The 21,386-nt window shown below is 37.6% G+C and overlaps 1 protein-coding gene across 2 annotated transcripts in view; it reads right to left on the bottom strand.

Annotated features, from left to right (window-relative positions):
- LOC144195790 (nuclear receptor subfamily 6 group A member 1-A-like) overlaps nt 1-21,386 on the bottom strand; it is a 57,497-nt gene that overhangs the window by 12,184 nt on the left and 23,927 nt on the right. Inside the window, exon 1 of one of the 2 annotated variants that reach the window (XM_077715636.1) lies at nt 6,516-6,583. The exons of the other annotated variant lie outside the window; for it this stretch is intronic. Coding sequence (XP_077571762.1) covers nt 6,516-6,531 — 16 coding nt within the window. The 5' untranslated portion in view covers nt 6,532-6,583. Of the gene's footprint in view, nt 1-6,515; nt 6,584-21,386 lie in introns of those variants that run through there. 2 annotated transcript variants of the gene reach the window in all.

The raw sequence follows: 21,386 nt of genomic DNA, 5'->3' as shown, positions 1-21,386 counted from the left end.
TTGTGATGGTTAGCCACTGCATAGATGAAAGTGACGTATCAAAAGGCAAGGGTTCCAGCAGAGGGCATTAGACTAAATGGAGTGTTCACTGTTGCAGTTTTCATAAACCAAAATATTCATTTAAATGGAAAAACAGAGTATCTGTATCTATAAAGAGTAATGTGTGATAAAATGAGTTAGAATTGAGGAATTGAGGTGAAAAGCTAATGTGGTGACATGACCTTTGTGATTTGACCAACTTGGCGCTATTGTATTGAATATCTTCTAAATCAATGTGGCTTTCAGAGAGATAAATAATCTTTGACAGATTAAAGACCATCTGTGCAGTCTTAAATCTTTGGACGTGTTAATTGGATAATACAAAAAAAATCCTGATGTTTAGTATTCTTTACAATGAGACCTCAAATATTAAAAAAAAAGCATTATATTATAGCTACCTATCCCTATAAAACTGAATTTTCAAAGACGAAAAACAAACAACGATGTAATTGCGTAACACTAATTTGGTCAATGTAAGTGTTCACTGCTGTTGTCTTTAAAAAGTCATCTTTTTAAACCTGAATACTGCCTGTGGAGATCTGCGTTGCTATGGGTGATGTAAGGATGTCAGTGTGTGCGTTCCTCAGGCGAATGCGGGTGCTGCCACTTTGAACGAATGGATGGGGGCAAGGAGATAGACATAACGGGCCGGGCTGGCAGGTTAATGTTGCCCACCAGGTCGACAGATTAACCTGGACCCCTGATTAATGCAAGACTCTTGTGCAATGAAACAAACTGTTCTCCACAGAGGAAGGACCTATACCCTCCAATAGGATTACATGTAATTACGGAGCCAATGACAATGGGAGTAACTGTGTCCGCAGTGTCTCTTTGTGCAGAACCGTTTTTCCATTAAGATGTTGTATGGAAAAAAAAGAACCACACCAAATGCTAACAGGAATATGATACTCTGTCAACGATTAATAACTATCAACAAAGTTTTTGGCACCTCCCAAATAGATATTTTTGCGAGCTGTTATAGGTTACTCAGATTGGTTAGGTGCCTTTTTGCAACAGCAATTTTGAGGGCTTTGGATTCATTAAAGGCCATTTCAGAACTTGCCAACACTTTGTTTCCGACCATTTCTTGGTGATATTTGAGGTACAGTATGCCAACCTGTCCTGCCCAAACAAACATGACCTCTGACTAAGACCTAATTTTCTGACACTCGGCCTGACATTGTGCGCCAAAACCTTTTGATAGATCTTATGACTCGGCCAGTTCTGTTCGATTCATTAAGAAATAGGAAGTTTGCATCTGGCTCATCATATTCCATCATCTTAAAAGCTGCAAATCACACCATCTGTTAAAAAGTCTTTTTAAAAAAAGCACAGATTTTTTTTGCTACTACTAGGGGGAACCTGATTGTGACTCCAGTCAATAGTTCAACTGGTCAAATAGCACAGTGCACTGTTGCGCTAACAATTATCAACAATCATCTTGAGTACTCAAATGAGCAGGATTGCATGGAGTTTTAAAAGGTTACATAGCACCAGCACGTGAATAAGTAGCAGGCTAAGAGCTTTCTGGGGAGCATGTGGGGGTTTAATAGAAAGCTGCGGATCTCATGTATTAAAGCTAATTCGCAAGAATCTGTGTGTGTGTGTGTTTCTATACGGGAGAAGGGCACAAGGTATAAAGTCTCTTGAATGAAGATTTGGGGACTTCTAACACCCATTGACAGATTACCATTTAAAAGGTGTGAGGTTTAAATTTGTTGCCTGCATAGAAGTAGTGGGAGAGCCACACTATATAAGAGACAATGGAGCATTACAGAGTAAGACAATCCGAGGATTAGAAATCATCTATGTTGGTGATTAACACGGTAAAGGTTAAGATATGTGTCAGAAGAAGCAGCTCCAGAATCAAACTAATTTCCTTTCCGTGTTACGTGCTTCAAAAAATATTAGGTAAGAATAAGATACCGTTTGAGACATTAAATGTGGTAATATAATGTATGTAATGAAATAGAGAAAACGTTTAAGTTGCCTGGCTCAGTATTCCAGATACACAAATGGAATAACAAGTTTAAGATTTTTATTTTAATATTCCAGTCCTTAAAAAAAACACAACAGGAACACTTTTACACCTAATTGGTTGAAATTGAACCTCATACCAACCATGCTCAAATGATTAAAATTCGGATTATTATACCAAGACATTAGTGTAAACCAAGTTCCTCTTGCATGTGTGAACAAATAAATTTAGAACAATTTTGATGATATGGAGTAGAATGCAAAATTTAAGTTGCCTATTTTTTAATCCTTTTTGTGAATAAAGTACATATATGCGAAAAATGTACTTATTACAGTAACACATCATTTGTGGTCTGTTATATTACAGGACCAGCAGCAAGTACAAACACGATACTCTATCTGCATAAGCTCCAGGCACTGAACAAGCTGAAATGTGCCTGCGATAGAAATAGGCAGAACCGTAACTAGTTTACATAAACTTTACAATGGAGTGTGTAAAATGAGAAGGAGAATTCACAATTTACGTAACCTGAATATTTTGTCCACATAACCATCTCCATTGTAATTTATCGCTTAACCCATTTCACCACAACAGCTTCTTGTGTAAAAAAAAAAATGCCACCTGACGAAAGAAAGATCACAGAAGTGACGCGATGGATCCTCACCTACAGTATGCAGTCGGCCATTTGTCAGCCCATGTGCTCATTTGGAAAACACATTAAAACCATATATTTCACTGACCTCCTATTGTGAAATTCCTAATTTCCTTCAGTGGGGAAAAACACAACAACTGTAGTGGCAGTCACTCAAGCTTATTTGCCAAATTTATCACCCTGTCTTTCAAGTGCATGGCCACCATATAAACAGGCTGATTCACACCTTCACACACTTGATCTCAGCGTGTCATGTCCCACGACTCCTCCTTTTCCTTCCACAGCACATGACAGTTAAATATTCATGACATTTATTGAAGGGTTTTACTTCTTTTAAGTTTCTGAGCAATGTAGTATTACTTATACGATTGGTTTTTCAACTGTTGTCACCTGCATTTTGCTTTCGACGGTAACTTGTGACAGTCAGAGAAGTTGAAAACAATGAACGTAATGAAGTAGTCAGTGGAGAAATTTTCCTCCAAAATTCCCATGGTTCATTACTAAAAATTCTCCATTGCCATTTTACACCAAAAAAAAGAAAACTTGAGTGTAGTCTCATTTCCAATGAATACTGCTCTAAATATTACGAGAAATATCATAAAATTATTATTACGGTCATTAATTATAAAGGAAAAAAGTAGGATGAGACTGCTTAACGTAAGACCTGCTGTGTGCTTTTTTAAACACTGGGGTCAATGATACAAAATTGCTCCTTGGCCCACTTTGAATCCTGTTTTGCTAGTTGACTTGTATGACTTGTTTCAACTCCCAAGCCAAAAAGGTATGTAAAAATACAACAAATGCAGTGCAAAAACAGATAAAAAATAATAGTGAACAATTGGTAAAGGTCAGATAGCAAACAGTAGGAACCATGTGTGTTTCTAAAAAGGAGATTTTGAGGGAGAGAGGAGAGAGAGAGAGAGAGAGAGAGAGAGAGAGAGAGAGAGAGAGAGAGAGAGAGAGACCACCCTCAACACCCATTAAAGGCTGCATTGTTTCCCAGGGGTCAGCCTGGGTTTCATTCCAAGCTTAAACACAAAGCAGGAAACGGAAGTTGATCGTGCTAAGGAGATGTCAAAAATCAACATCAATATTTGTTCTTTTTTTCATTTAATAATGTTTCATTTTGTGTTCAATGTAAGGCCCAAAACTCAGTGAGATGTCCATCACTTGTCATGGAGAATAGAGCTGTTCTCCGGAAAAAAAACCCTGATTGCTGATATTTCTGCAAAGAAGCTTCATCATGCTGAGAACGCACAAGTATGGTGGCCAAATCTCTCTATTGTGCACACCATGAGCACACAAAGGCCATTGCATAGTGTAAAGCAGCCTTTTGAGAAGTTGGCAGTGCAACAAGGCCTGCTACTAAGGGGCTTCTCTCTTCAGGTTTTGTTTCGTGCTTTCCATCACAATCGTGCCCAGCTGAGTCACGGAGCGGGGGTTGGAGGAATCTGCTGTACTTTTCCGCTCGAGCCACACCCCCCTCCTTGCAGGCCTACCCGTTTCCTATTTTTCCACATTTCATGTCTGTTTTTCTCCTTTAATTCTCTTTACAAACTATGGAAAAAGACCGTTGCGACTGTTGTAAAGTTTTGAAACTACGACTGGTATGTATATGACAGGGTCACACACACATCAAACACATTCACAGAGGTTAAAGGCATCTGAAGACCCTCTGGGATCGAGATCCCAAATTCCTGGCAAGCCACACTGTGATGTTAATCTTCTAAGTTATGTGCATGCAGTTGTAGATTGGATACTTCCAAAGAAACAATTGCATCTTATTGACATACCCATCTTGATAATATACAAGCAGACTTCTTAAAGGTTAAACAATTAGCATTGAGTAATATCACACCAAGCAGAGGTTCATATTAATTATATGCAAATGTGGCCACACTTAAAGTCATTTGTCTAAATAATGTGGGGAATCCCCCGCCCATCCTTGTTTGCATTTTTGTCTTCATTTATGTTAGTTTTTTTTTAGACTTCTCTGTTACTAATATTCTATACAGTGAACATCTGGCCAAAATGTTTCCATCTATAACAGCCTTTTACACTTGGTAATTTACTACTTACCAACAATCTAGAACAAAAAGCTACATAAATTTAACTCAAACTAAACATGCTAAACTTGAATGGGTATATGATTCTGTTTTGCTTATTTACAGTTAGGCTTATTAGTACGCATTTTTATGATAGTTTTAAATAATGCTTGTTTAGTGAATATCTAAACAATGGAAGCTTCCAATCCATGTAACCACAACATTAATTTTTATTGAATTCATGCTTCACAGTCCAGTTTACATTATCATTCAACAATTCAGAATGTCTTCTTTAGTCATCGACCACATACTGAAATGAAGCTTGGAGTTAAACAATATGAATCAAAATGACGTAAATGATTTGGCAAAAAAGGCAACGTCGTTCTAATAGTTATTAACCACAAAACTGTTTGCTTATATGTGGAAAAATGAAGTGGGTTTGTGCGTGTGCGTGCATCTGTGCGTGTGTGTGTGTGCACTGGGGGAAGGGTTCAGTCCAGTTGAAATAACACACCCTTGAAAGACAAAGGTCTGCAACATGATTGACTTGATGGTTTGGTTTGACAAGACAGTGGCCTGAATGATGGATCAGTTTCAGTGAAATTAGGAAAATGAGTAAGTTGCACGAATGAGCAGCTTCTGTCATCTGCTATTTATAGTTGAGTATTACAGTCCCTGACCTCCCCCACCATTACTATTGATCTTCTCACTACTCCTGTCGCCTGTATCTGCATCACATAAACAACCTTCCATTATTCATTTCTATCACATCTTTCCTTTTAGTATACTCTTCTTTTTAGACATGAGGGATAAAGAATTTCTCCACCAACGATAGCACAAGAAGACATAAAGCTAAATGCAAAGAGTTAAAGTGTAGAAATAACCCTGTCTTAGATGGAACAGAACCTGCATGGTTGCTGGCTGAAGGATTAACATGGGGGAGGGGAAAAATACAGTAGAAAGGTTCCTCAACATGTTAAGAAAGAAGTTTGAAAGAAAATCTAACAACAAAGTCCAGGATTTCTTTGCAGAAATATGTCTATTTAATTTAGCTGGTAAACATTCCTTAATCTATTAATTAGAAGGGATAATCTGAAATGGTTGCAAACTAGCCCAATAATCTTTTATGAATTCACAAGGTGGAACATGTCATCTAAAATATAAATAATTTGATATAAAACAATGGGGTTGCAAAGGAAGCTATGGCAGAACATTGTTCTTTTCCATTCAATATTTTACAAATTCATTAATGAATGTATGGCTAAAATATTACATTGCCGATAGGGTCAAGAGAAATAGTGTGGAAAACAAATAAAAGATTTGATTTTGAAACTAAAAATTGGCAAAAAAAAAACAAGAAACCTGAGTTTAATTGCAAATGTGAATGGTTAAGTACAGTAATGTCCATCAAAAATGCAAATTATGCAATCTTGCAGCCACCCATCAAAAAGAACAGACTGACTGACTAAATCACTGAATCACTTGAGGACATTTTGTAGATAAGAGTGCTGAAAAGCTGGAATCTCCCTACGCCTCTTCATATAGGCTAAAAACCTCAATCAATATCAAAATGAATTGGAAACTAAAAGTCCATATGCTTTCTGTTACTCTAGCATTACATTGGTCTTCCACAGAAAATACTTCACCAAAACTTTGTTAGCAATGAAGCCGCCCTTGCCACAAACAAAATAAATTCCCCACTTCCACATACATAGTATTACTCATTCCCATAAAAAGAGACTATTAAATCTTTCTCTACTGCAAGAAAAAAAAAAGAGTTTCCATTGATAGCCTCACTTACCTTCCCATGTATCCATTTCATGCTTCTTCCAGGTTGCCTGGAACCCATTCAAACATGGAGGCTGCCAAAGAATAGCTTCATAGCTTTTTTCCCCCTTCCCCTCTGTTCTCTCCCCCAGCAACCTCTTTCCTCGACAGCCTGCTCCTCTCTGACCACAGCCAGAGCTAAGTAACGCCACTGGTCACTTTACTGCCTGGTCACATGACCACAGAGTTCAAGCCCCGGGGTCGCGGGTTGGCTTGAGGTCCAATGACAGCCAGGGGTTATCTGAGTGGAACTGATAGTCCTATTTTCACTGCCGTCCTACAATACAATCCCTTCACCCCCGCCACCCCTCCCACCAAAATTGCCCCCCCTCCCCTCATCCATGCCTTTAGCAGTTGTGCAGAGGACCAAAGTGCATGTCCAAGCATAAACACAGGTTCAAGCTGACAAAACACACCAACATTAACTAATTGAAGTGTTCTGTGTGCCAGCAGAAAAGGTCCATGACTACTGGTTTTCCTACCTACAGGTTGACGAAAAAGGCAATTTTCATCAGGGACAAATGCAATCGTTGCTTCACCATTCAACTCTTTAAAGTTTAGTAAAATATTTAACACAAACAAAATCATATAATTTATTAGTACCCTTCCACTCACATTAGTGGTACTGATGATGCACACACTGTGGTCCATTAATTGGTTGACAGACCAATTGTTATTTCTACCCACTGGAATATGTACTAATGTGACAGATAGAAAATACCTTGAAAATAGAGAGGGGATCTATTATCTTGTCCATAGGTTCCCCACCCACATTTATCAATCGTAATTGTTCAATGGCTAATTGGGCACCTGACACCATTTGCATGAACATGATTTAGCAAACGAACTTAAATGGTTAACCTATGGTTTTGAGGTTTATCCACCATGTAGGAAAGTGTGACTGTTGTTTTGTGTCAATCAGGAATCCACTACTGTGTGGTGTGAACCGACCTTAAATTGTGAACACTGAATAATCTTCCTACCAACCAGCAGGTTTGTTTCATTCCCTCTGGTTGAGGATAATGAGAACACACAGCTTTTCACTCTCTAATAAAGTGTACAAGTCCACCTTGACATGCCCTGAAGTCTCCCCTCGAGCTGGAACGGACCGCCCACCGTAGTGGACAAGCCATTCCGGATCCTCCGGCCCGTCTACCGCCTGACCCTTTCCAAACTGCTCCGCCCAACTAATACCACATGCTCTCTCTCTCAGCAACTCTGCAACCCCTTCCACCCCCAATGTGAATGCTAATGACTTGGCCACACAAATCACAAACTGTATAAGAAGCCTTTCACATTCAAACGCAAGACCAAAGACATTAGGTATTTCTTGTGCTCCATATATTAAGGAAACAAGAAAATCTGAACTACTGAGCACAAAGAATATTACAATGAGACAGTGGAGCCGCTTTAGTGATCAAAGCCTGTCTATCCTCCACGTTAATGTTGCAATACCATAAAGCTTACTACCATATGTCACTGCATCAAGCATGGCTTTAAGTTAAGACCTGGCCATGCCGTTGTCATTGGGCATGAATTTGAACCTTACCATTTACAATTTGTAAGAAGTGAATACTTCAGTGGTTTGGAAAAAAAATAACATTTCCCTATGAATTACTATATCTGTAAAAAATACTCTTTTCGGTAAATGTTGGAATGTTTCAACACACACAAAAGCAAACAACAATTTACTTGAAAATAAACAATTTCAACATCGCATGTATTTGTATAGCCTAATCGCAGCTGCTTCAAAAGGACCAAATCCCAACAGTAGAAAGCAGGAAGGGCCACAGATGGGTCATTCCTCCTCTAAGATTGATGACCAGACAACATTGGATATTGAGTGGGTAACATTTAATAAATTGCAAACATGTTAAAAAAGAAATTTGGCTCTAATATCCACAGGTAACATTATACCTGAATATAGAATACTTAAGAATATACCAACTTCTTTCTGGCTCTCGGTTTCACCAAAAATAGGCTATGGGAAAGATGTTTGTGGAAAAGAATGGTAAACTTAGTTGTTCATACTAAGAGGAAGCCAAACCTAAGCAGCCATATTCAGTTGTTAATACTAAAAGGAAATCAAAGCCCCATGTTACCCTTGACCTTTGGGCACCCTTCCGCCATTGTAGATAAACTGCATAATAAGCTACGTTGCCTTTAACCTTGAAATAGGCAGAGATGAGGCCAGCTACGGGTCATCTGCAAGTGTCAGTTTTGTTCTGAAACAAAATCGGTTCATATGAGGAAAACCTATCACCTAAAGGGGCATATAAAATGACGGGTATATTTCCTCTAAGCAAGTGATGACAGGCTGTGCAAAAAATGACATTGCATTGAAAAATAATATTATGCACGTCTCACATTGATAGGATTGATTGTTCTTGGCCTCCCTTTCATACAAAAACAATGTGGTTAAATCCTATAAAATCCCTTCTATTTGTTATTCAAAATGCTTCCTTCATAATGTCTCATGAACACAAAACATTTGATAGCAGGATTTATCCCAATTCATTAAAAGAGACTAAATAGTCAATATCAAAAACAAAACATGAAAAATAAATTGTGTGAGGCTCCATGTTTTTTTTATTCAACTAAAAAGCCACAATAATGAGGCGGGGAAAGTTTATTATAAGTAAATATCCTCAATCTGTTTAAAAAAAGGGCAGCGACAGTCAACAAATTGTTTATCTTTGAACTGGATGTTCCTGCTCCTGACAAATAAACATACTTTAGAACGAACACATTTTGTCACGCAATATTATTTTGGATTCAAAAATAGTAAGAGTTAAATCTTGTACTGTATTGTTTTTTTAAGCATTTCTCCCAAACATCGGAGTAACAAAAGGGTATTTCTTTTGTCAGAGCTCCCTTCCCCCAAACACACCGTCACATAAGACAAACCTTTCTGCTTCTTAGACAAAGAGCTTCAAGATAAACAGGAACACACCACTCTGCACCTGTTCTCATCCAAACATCCAGCAGTTTTAGATATATTGGTGTTATGTCAGGGACTTCTGGTATTGTAAATTAAAAAATACTCAAATGTTTATAAACACACCATATATATAGCATGGAGTTGACAATATTTACAGATTGAGAATAGAAATCCTTAATTTAGCTTTATTGAAGTTCCTGTAAATAGAAAGTCTACATCAATTGCAATTATAGCCATTGTTTGCTAGTGGATTGTGCACTATAATGGTTGTCAAATGCATCTTGTCCAAGAACAAATAACATGTTTGACTGAACAACAGCAGAAGCTTCCATGCTTGAAATCCAGCTGGCGCTTACCCAAAGTGAGATATACGTGTCTAGATTTGGCCACTAGTTACATCCGTGGTTGAAATATTTGTAATTTTGGGCAAGATTGGCAAGTCAAAACCAGGACAGAACAGTAATTGTTGGGTCAAATATTTACATTTCTGCTCAGAAACTTGTCTTTTTATTTCTGTATTGTTTTAAGAATCAACTACTATGAACAAAAGTAGTATCCTACTAAACCTATAATGTTCGGTAGTCTATAATACAAAATATTAATCAGATTTTCAAGAATAATTTTCCACACTCCAAGATCCTTCAATTATTATATGTTGCAGTCAGTCAATTCGTATGTAATACTAATATAAAACTAATATTGATCACTCCTCCAACACAATTAGAAAAGGAATTGTGATTTATTTATTAAAGATAGATAAACAAAAACATTGTAGCCTATTTTTATTAGCATAGTCAAGTATAATTAAAAAGATGTAAGTAAGATTTGTCAGTGTGGCTTTCCATAAATCCCCGAGCATCCTTTTTTTTATGATGTAGCAGCACCACAATATTCCAGTTTCAAGTGGCGAGCAGTACCAATTGCACCAAAAGATGGCAGTCTAGTACAAATATTATAAACTACCAATCAGTTGGCAGTTAAAAGCAGTCTCCTCACATTCCAAAGATAGATCAAAGTAGAGTCAAGTAGGAGGTGAGACAGCCCAGTAACGATTATTAGCTGAAAAAAAATTACTGCCAGCAGTAAGACTTATGAAGACTTTTCAGCTGTTTTAATCTTCCTTCCTCTGATAGTTTAATTATAAAATCTACCTAGATCAGAATTAAGTTATGCCTTCTTAAAATTACCTTATGTTTTTCCCATATAAGACATTACTTTTGTTGCAACTGATTACAGAGATTTCCTAAGTCAACAACAATTTAAAAAAAACACTTCTTCCAATTTTGGAATGATATATAACCACATTTTAATATTTGCATGGCAAAATTCTCAATCAAGTTGCGAAAGAATTATAAAAACAAAATCCTGCCTCTGGTTTATATCTTTACAGTATTTTAATGATGTTCATCTACACTTGTACAGAAGGACAAATACATTTGTTTGTTTTGCTCAGTCAATTTAAATGTCACCCTAGAAAATTGGTTCACTTCTGATCTTATTCAGTATGACCGAGTCCCTCTTCTACTCCCATATTTCCCATATAATCGTGTTACACAAGAGTGTTCAATGTCAAACTGTGTCTCAGTTAGGAAATCCTACCAGTTCTTTTTCTTCCATGAAGAAGAAATGCGGGTCTTTTTCAATAAACGCTCTCTGTTAATTTAGTGCCAGTTAGATCATAAATTGAGCACAAATCTTTGATAAAGAAAAACTCAATTACAGTTAGGTTGTTGTGACTCATGAAAAAAAGAAAGGGGGAAAAAAAGCAAAAATGATGACAGTCAACTAAAAGAAATAATTGTATCCTTTCAAAGATTTTAGAACGCCACGTTGGTCAAAGCACACTTAATAACTGCAGAGGCAAACCATGAATCGGTACAATCAAATTTTCCATCGCAAAATTTCCATTCCCCCTCTTATCAGAAGTACTACTGCTTAGGTTCCTATTGTACTGCCTAAACCTTGCCCACACTATTGTCAGAAGCTGTAGACATCATAGTGGGGTGTCCTAAAAATTTCCTTTAGTACATTACATTCAGTTTATGAATTTTGCACAAAACCAAATAATTTCAAACCTTTTGGTGATTCCTGAGTGACAACAAGCAGAAAACAGAATCTCAGTCCGTGTCATTTCTGTAATCATAGGATACCTGCATAGCAGGTGTCCACAGAGCCTTTCAAAGAGCCCGCTGTAACTCAAGCAAGAATACCCTTTAATTTCCAGGCTCACATTACAATGCTGTGTTAACATGCAATGAATCGTTCAACAATATAAGTCCATTCATGTAAAATAGATATCATATGAAATAAAGCAATATTATAAGGAAAAGAATGCAACCATGTAGATGTGTAAGTTATAACAAAAGCCTAGAAAATGCTGAAGGCCCATCACCATATTTCTGCTGACAAATATTAATATCAACATGCTGCATGCATTAAAATGCTGCTGACTCCCTATTGGTTCACAGTCATCCCACTTTCTTTTGCATTACTTTCACTTTCTTCTTTTATAATATTTTGCGGTTTTCTCACTTTCATTTCATTTCACTGGGGAGGGAACAAGCTTGGCCACACACGAGAACCAGAGGAAAAATATTCTCTGCTTAAAAGACAACTGTGTCAGCTCATGTTTACCTTGGAGCTGCACCACTCACATATTATAACATTAAGCATGGAAATATCTGACACTGAGCGCCAATAGTAGCAGATCACGTAACTGCCTGTCTTTCTATTTAAAAAAAAGAAAGAGCCTTCCTAATCTCAAATTAAAACATTTTAAATACAAAGTAAATGCACGCGTTGATATGAGCTTCATATTAAACAGAAAGTCAGAGCAGCTAACAGCACATGGAATTAATACTCGTGTCCTGCTGAGACACTCGTGAGAAGCGCCTTGGCGGTCACGAAACAAGCGGGTGGAAAAATAAGCGTCCAAATTTTCATTTTCGTTCAGTCCGGTTATCATCAGTGTCGGAACCGGTACCATATGACAAAAAAAAAAACCTAATTGATAATAAAATATATTTTTCTAAATAGTAAAAACAGTTAATATAGTTAAACATTTGTGTTCGTATTATTTTTTTGGGGAGAAGGAAAGCTAAACTGTCGGGACTGTACTCTAAATCCGTCCATGACCACTTGGGCATGACTGATGGCTTGTTTACAATAAACAGCTAGCTGAATTTTTTTTGCACATCACTAATTAAATCGTTTAATTGTAGTCTATTGTAACTAAATAATGACGTTCACTGTGTACCAATCGGTTAACAGCAGTGTTCTCAGTCTCCCATTCCTCTGCAGGACCATACCACACTGATCTGGCTTTATCCATTACCCTAACCGGGAAAGTATATCTTAAAAAAAACTAACAAAAATAACCAATTGTAACACTAATTTGTAATATTTTAAAAGTACAAAAGTATGAGATCTTTCTATATTCTATACATATATTTTATTTAAATTATAATAGACAATTCCTGCTTTTAAAAATTGCCACAACAAATAAAAGCTTTGTTCTGTTTCTTCAAACTAGGCAATGAGCCTATGTCCAAAAAGGAGTAAAATATGAATTAAATGTCTGAAAAAAGGTGCAGAAGTAAAACCTTGCAATAAAAATAAATACCCAGAATAGATATCTAAAAACTGTGAGTGCAGTAATGGACTATTTGTTCTCAATTATAATCACAAGTGAGTGCTTTATATAAAAAAATCATCGTCTGGTTGATGGATTTTTTTGCCAATACGTTTGATCCCTGCTATGAACGTTTTTTTTCTTTCTAAAGAATTAAGCCATACTGTTGAGAATTTGAGTTTCCCTGGTTCTCCTCTAAAAAAGTAACAATTATCTCATTTTTGCCGCCGACAATCGAGGTCCAAACAGTACTACTACCTCTTGAGAACTTCGCTTCCCATATTCTTCATCCTTTCTTTGTCCATATCAAGCTCATCCCCTCTCCTCTCTCATCCAACACACCCTCCCATCTTCTCATCCACCCCCCACTCATCTCTTTAGTTCGGCAACCCCCCCTCTCGTCCCGTTCTCTCTCTCCTCCTTTTTGTACAACCCTCCTCTTCTTGCTCCAGAACTGTCAGATGGCATTAGCTCTTTTCACACTCAGAGCCTGTAGGAATAACAGCCATGAACCACGCCGAGAAGCGCCATTCTCCTGCTCCAGTTAGCGCTGTACTCAGTACAGACGCTTACGCAAATACCAATTTTATTCATCTGTGCCTTTTAATAAAAAATGCACAATTAAAAAGCAGAAATAGGTGGGAATCTTAGCAGAGAAGGTCCTGGCACTGGCTAAAGAACCCCATTGTTTGTGTGCAATATCTCGGTCACTCAGGCAATCCATTAGAAGTTAGCAGCCTTGATTGAGGGATCACGCCACAGCTTTCCAAAGATCTGTTTCAGACGGATCAAAAACAGATCTACTTCTTATGTACTTATGAAGCTGCTGGCCAAGCTAACTGCTGTATAACATGCTCAGATTATTCCCATGAAGTTTTGGCTGCAGGGCAAGTTATTCAAAAATCACTGTGTCAAATAAGATTAAGAAAAGATGCTTTTTTGTCGAGAAAGAGCGAAATAATTGGTATACAGATTTTTTTTACATCGTTATGTAATCCTAAAAAGAGGTTTAATTTAATGGAAGGTCTATAAACATATCTATTTTTAAATATATATTGCACTGTAGCTGTGAATGATTTCAAATAAAAAATTAAATATCAATATGGTAGAAGGGTTAGGTTAGATAAATATTAAACAAATGAATTATTTATTTACACAATACAAATGACCAATCGATCAATTGAAAGTTTTTGCCAATTAAATTGGCTATGAAAAGTAGGACTCGTCGACGAGGAGACTTGACATTTGCGTGTGAAAGATGAAAACAAGAGCCGCTATACGCAGTAGATGTGATGATTTAACTCTTTTCTAGTAAGTGCTATGCAGAATGAAGTTGACAGGGTAAGATGAAGAAGACATGCAAATAAATATAACAAAAAGAATTGAGTTTAGCACCTCTGCAGATAATTTCCCACATGTCACTAAAAACATAACCCCAATAGAGAAGAGTAATTAATAATTGAATTGAACTAAACTGAATGCTTTTTTGGTCATTATACAAGTATAATAAGATTTAAAAATAAGTAGTCAAGCAGGCCCCCTCTGGCTGAGAAAAGCCAACACCTAAAGAACACACCATGAGAGGCCATTTTTATCTGGAGCCGTTTTCATCGTGTCATAACTGATTATGTCAACTTATCTGACAGTTGAGTGGCTTTTAAGGATGGAGTGTGGTAATTTATTTGCTGTTATTTGAAAGTTGGTTTACTCTGAAACATTGTGAGAAAAGACACTACGGCCCTGCGACGGAATGCAAGTCAGGCACATAAAAAGCTCTAATGCCCTCCTTAGTGTTTAAACTGCTAAACTGTCCAAATTTATTCATCTTTCTGAGCTTGCAAGACCATTACCAAGACACAGGAAAATCTCCCAAGGTGGTTGTATTACTAGTCTTGCTCATACAGACAACATGCTGGTTCTCATGTACATTAGTAGATGCCGTGCAAAAAACACCCTGACCTTCGTGTAAACACGATTAGCCATTGAAAAAAAAATGCGGAAAAATACCGTAGGAGGAGAGTGAAGTTTCTCATCACTCGGCCCTCGACAAGCCCAGCATGAAGAGCGGCTTAGAGAGTAATAATAATCAAAGCAGATTAGCCGCAAACTTTGATAGATTCTACACAAGCCGACAGCATCAAAATGATAACCGTGAATCATCCAATCATTGTCATAAATGAGCAGTGTGGTTCCACTAATGGCTATGATAGAATGATTATCAGTATCAGCAAAGCATCACCGTAGCTCTCTTTGACTTCCATTTGCCTCTGACAAGTCCATGGCGCAATGATTCTTCCATGTTAATGCATTGCGTTACACATTAAGTGGGGTGAGGAAGGATGGGTGGAAATAGTGGAGCTTTAGAGCACTCATGTGACTGTGATCTCTGGCTTGCCTGCCCTGTGATTTAGGCCTTGAAATGACAGACGTGCCCCTCATTGGAATACGGGTGGAGAGCTAATGACATACTGTGTGGGCTAACATGACTATTAGTCCATTGGAGTTGAAGGAACGGACTGGAACACAATTCTGTCATTACGCCCTGACAGAACAGACTCGACGAGACCTCTAATCATGAAGGCAGGGAAACGAGATGGGATGAGATGAGAATAGGACTACTTTGGGGTAAAGGTGGAAGCTTCCTTGCTTTCACAGCGACTCCCTTCAAGTCTTATGTTGGAAGGTAAATAAGAAGGCTTTACAATGAAGTACGTAGCTACAAAATGAGTATTCATATCTTCAATATAAAAAAAAGTTAAATGTACAGTACACGTTTGGCCTTGGAAAAATTCCTTTGAGTATTTCAAGGTAAAAACTGCACTAAGCTGATGGTGCATTGCAATTCTTAAAGCCCACTTTCAGGCCACAGCATGCCCACACAGACACAACACAAGTTGGGAAGCCTTCCCAAAAGGGTGTCAACATTCCATTTCTATTGCTCACATGTCTTGATAAAAGTGTGGTATTCATAAAAAAAAAAAGAATGTGGCCAACAAAAATAATATAGAGCCTGGCAATAATTTCAATCAAATCTGATAATTATTCTATACTCTTTTGTACCCTGTGGTTTTATGGTGAAGCATCTTTTTGGGGAATTTTTTTGACAAAATGTATTTTCTCATTAAAAAAAAACAAAAAATACAAAAGACTCATTTAATTTTGGTCCAGCCCGGAGCATCATATTAATACATAGTCTTACCCAGTCCATAATGAGAATAGTTTTTTTTTAATAAATTGATTCAAAGGGTCGTAAAAATGAGTCACAGAGCTTTCATATGGAATCCAAGATGTGCACAGAATTTTTGAAAGATTTAAAGGTTAGCAAACCACTGTCCCCCTCATCAGAATCTTAACAAAAATGCTCCTGACATCTTCACATTTAGTGCCGAGAGCAAGGCCCCCCCTTATGAAGCAGATCACCCGAATAACAGCTAAATAAAATAGGCCACAGCTGTTTGCTTCTTTGGGCTACAAATTAGACTCAATATGTCAGCCAACATCAAATCATCAAGGATCGCTGAAGAAATAACCACCACTGAACTAAGCCGATGCTCTCTCCTTCTGAAACTTCCGTACCAATAATGCTCTGTGAACAATGCAAATAGCAACACAGAATGCTAATTTACACTAAAGGGAAAAGCGAGTGCAGGAGACTAGCTGTATTGTGCGTGGTAGATAAATTATGGAGCTATTTAAATAATGAATGGATCCTTTTCAACAAGACAGGAGCATCTTGGAAGTGGCATACACTCAAGGAGTTATTGGGGCACTTTGTAGAAACCGTAGAATCCGTGAAGCTTCCCAACAAATGTGAATTATACCTTCCTTGGTCCATTTTCACTTATCAAAGAATTAGATTAATTATCCCATGAGGGCGGAATTATTGGACATATAATTTACAATAAATGAACACAGGAATGCTTGCATATGACACCCATGAGACGTTGGATTTGACCACAGCAAACAACCATAGAACATCATCTGAAAATCTGTATATTTAAGATTATAATCTATTAAAAATAGATACTGGTGGTGCAGTGCTACAATCCTGCTGCCGTTTTTTTATTGGGACCGCAAATTCCATTTCCGGCCAATGCTTCCACTGGAGCTTTCTATCAGAAGACTAGAAAAATGATTGCACAAAGAAAGTATATGGCATGAAAAAGTCATGAACGCGACTTACTTTTGCTAACCCCTGATGAAAGGATCTTAACGTCAAACACATAAAATTTTAAAGAAAGATACCGCTCAGACCAGTCTACGCCCACCTCCTTTTGCTCTACTGGCAAGATACCAGAGTGTTTCTAAGCTCACTGCTAGAATCCATTTTCACACATGGTTGCAGCAAAATTTCGTATTGGTAATAGAAATAACAACATCTATTTAAAAAAAATAAAAATAAAAACGTATTACATTGTGGTGGATCTTTATAATGAGGTAACATGGCTCATGTCAAAATACATTTTTCACCCAGCACTCCCTTACATAAAGACACACTGTGGACGTCTTTTAACTATTGCCTCGGAAATGGGTATAATTATTGGACCAAATATACTCCATTCCTGGCCATGATGTGTTATACAGAACAGCAATAAGAGGAAAAGCCAGATAAATTCACAATACCTTCTCCTAGGTGTGCCCTAAGGCCTGATCTTAGATATACACCCCCAATACACCTCCTTAGTAAGGAAATAATTGTTGACATTGTTCATGAGGACATTTAATCCAAATTTTACGTGGAGGACGGTCACTCAATCGTACTTCCCGGGTTTCCCTCTGTTTGCTAAACCCAAGAATGATAAGTGTGCCAAAAAAACTTGTTTATTTTAAGGAAACCTCTTATATCCCTGTAAAGTCAAATGGACAATTATAGTTCATTTGAGTGGGGGGGACAAGATAAGATGTTTTTGGCTTGGGGTACACTGGTAGAAAAATAAATACAGATGAAATGGTTCCAGTCTTAATGGGATATACTGTATATCCCCACAGCAGTAGATTTTTAATAAGATTAGTTGTAATCTTAAATGAAGAGCAACAGTATCGCCATAAATACTAAATTGAAGAAACTAATTCACCCAATAAATGTGCAAACCACTAGATTATGGTGGGGGGGGGAAAGATTAAGGGTCGCTATCACGATCAGTAAGGAGGCTTGGCACCAGAGATTGAGTGGTTGTTTTTCAACTGAATGATGTAGGTTTGATCCTCCACTTGCCTCCGGTCCTGTCAAAGTATCCTTGAGCAAACTATTGGAGGCGATCTAATCCTTCGCTGGATATGCCATCAACAATCCCTGTGAATGTGCCAATCCTATAAGACTTTGACTACCTTTATTGTGGAAAGCTTTAAGGTCAAGGTTATTTGTAATATGTTACATAAAATCAATGGGCTTTTGCAAATAATTCCCTGATATCCGTTTACACTGAGCTGGCAAATTATCTTTGTACTAAACACCTTTACATCACCGGATTTTTGTCTGAAAGGGCCTTCATTTCATCATTCAGTTGTATTGTTTTGCAAAGGTTTTATCGACGTATCTTAGATTGAATCTCACAACTAAGGACAACAACAGTATTTTCTGAAGCTATGTCATTTAACTCAAAAGATGAAAAGGACAAAACGGAACAACTGCAGAAACAAGATGGTCCCTGGCATGTCGGGACACTTCCAACAGCACTTTACTGTTTGTATTTGGCCTAATGTTGTAACCAGATCTGAGGCACAGGCCGGGGATGTCACTCCTCAACTCGATCCCCAGAGAAGTACTCCTAACCTAGCCTAAGGCTTTACTAGCCCTGCAGAACTACAAAATGGGAGCGATAACTTCACTGCAGCTACTCTCATCCTTACGACACAAACACAGTGTTGTTTGGTTAGCCCTGAAGTGGAAAGTTAAGTGCAGGTCAAAAAAGTTACATAAGGCCGAATAACGACCTTAAACTTTACTTCAACCGAATTGAGCATCCTCGCAAAAGAATATGCACAGCCTTCCTAAAGCGCTTTATGATTCATTGAGAGCTATTTTTTGGCATTTTCCAGACAGTAAATACATTATTAAATCATTATTTATACACAGATTTAAAGATACAGAACAACTATGTGATGTACATATATTATCATTCTGTCATCCATAGTCCAACTTGAATGACATTGCTGGAATAGGCTGCATTTCTCATTTGGTAAGCGACTATTTCGTCAAATTTTGCAAATGACAGCTTTTAATGTGGCAGCATTCATTGCCACTGCCTCTTACCCCAGCTTCCCCCAACACTTGATGGAATTTGCCATTGCACAATGGTTGAAAAATACACTTCAAAGGAAAGGACTCATCTAATCTCCTCCACTCTGCACATTGCAAATTTGCTGTGATAATAAGATCCTGCCATCCCAAGCGTTCTTAAGGATCTGAACCAAGGATGAGAATTTCATCTTGCTCTCTCCCTCTATGCATCTCCCCTAGTCAATAACTCTCACTATGGAAGCATAAAGATTCAACGTTTCTCATACCGGACTTATACTGTATATTTGGAAGGCATACACACAATTAGAAGACACTAATAATGGCACAGCCTAGTGACCTTTTTTTCCCCATTCGGCACAATAAGCACCATCATTACAAGGGTATAAAAACCTGCTTCAGTGAATTCAATCAGGTCAGTGCACATCAGTAAGCAACTAACTTGGTGATACTGTGTCATGGCGACTTGGAGAGACACTGAAATTCAACTGGGCTCACAAATCAAGTCGAACGGGCAATGGGAATGGAAATAGGAAGCCCTGCAGGTAACGTTGTCTGTTGTGTTTAGTCTGCCTACAGCAGGCTTGTCATCGTAAACACAGCTGCAGGACGCGCTGCAGCTTCCTCTCGCAACCTAATCTACCCTAACCCGGGAGACAATGTTCCAACCCCCCCTCCATTCTATCTTTACATATGAAGAATTATATGGACAGAGATTATATCAGCACATTAGCACAACAAAGGGCTATTTTAAAGCTTTGTATTCTAGAGATGCTTTGGTGCTTATAACACCGTGTCCAGAATGGGTTTTAATTATGAAATGTCAAGACAGTCACAGTATTCCCAGAGGAATTTTAACGGACCAAGTGTAAGAGAACTTGTAATCAGGTGCATCTCAAACAGGAAAGAAAGTGCTAAAAATAGCCAAAAATAAATGAGGGAAAAAAACATGTATTCTTTCACTATGCTTTACTATTTTTTTCTGCAAAAGCCCATAAAGTTTCCAAAAGATATTTCTTTTAACGTACACCATATTCTTTTGCTGTTCATTCAAACCGATGAATACTCAGCTGTCATATCGGACTAAACCAGAATAGAGTAAAAAAAAAAAAAAAAAAGTATTATCCTCATCAGATATGATGTCACAGCATGGTGCTTAAAGAGCGGGACCCTATTGGGTTAAGATTGGTAAAAAGCCTGTGTGGCAGCGTGTTGCTGAGCATGGACTACTACGTTATTCAGGTCAGGGTGATATAATCAACTGTGCATGAAAGAACTTTGGCAGCGCTCCGGGCCTATCTACGTCATCATCAAGAGAAACGCATACCTTTCACTTTGTAAGAACATTTGTACGATATTATTTTGTGCATTTTTTTTTTAAAATCACTCCATTTTGTTTTTAATCACAAATTTGTTTTTAAAATTATTTACAAAAACAAATATTTGCTGCTTTAGAGTGAAATGTAGCAATATATACATTGCCAGACAATACATTACCTGTACAATCAAATGAGGCATTATAATAAGAAAAAAAGTCATTCACATCATAGTATAAAATATTGAAACAATTCTTGTATCCTCATTTGAATCTAGGCAAATAATAATTAGCCCTATATTTCTTCACTATTAATCATCTCAAATACATGTTTGTCCAAATAAATCATTGTCAAAGTACAAGTTTGACAATGCTTTCTTGAGCTGGTTCCAAAGTCAATATTTCTATTGAGATTGGTGTAAAACACATCAACGAAAATCCACCTGTCACAAGGAAACAATTTGAGAATGTTGGATGTGAGTTTTAAATGGTTCTCTTGAGGAGATGCCATTCCAAATAGACAGGGTTCAGGTCAAGACTTTCATTGAGATGAAAGAGAAGTCTCAGTTTCCTTGCTGAAACTGTTGCCCCTTAACCTGACCTTGGATAAATGGATGAAGGATGGAGGGATGGATGGATGGATGAACAAACAATACTTTAATCATGTATCTCTGGATATTTCATACCACTTTTACCATGCCCAGAGCCATGTCACCTAGA

Source organism: Stigmatopora nigra, chromosome 4, assembly GCF_051989575.1.
Source record: "Stigmatopora nigra isolate UIUO_SnigA chromosome 4, RoL_Snig_1.1, whole genome shotgun sequence".
Classification (NCBI taxonomy): Eukaryota; Metazoa; Chordata; class Actinopteri; order Syngnathiformes; family Syngnathidae; genus Stigmatopora; species Stigmatopora nigra.
The sequence above is the reverse complement of the archived record's forward strand: the minus strand, read 5'-3'. Positions and strand labels throughout refer to the sequence as shown.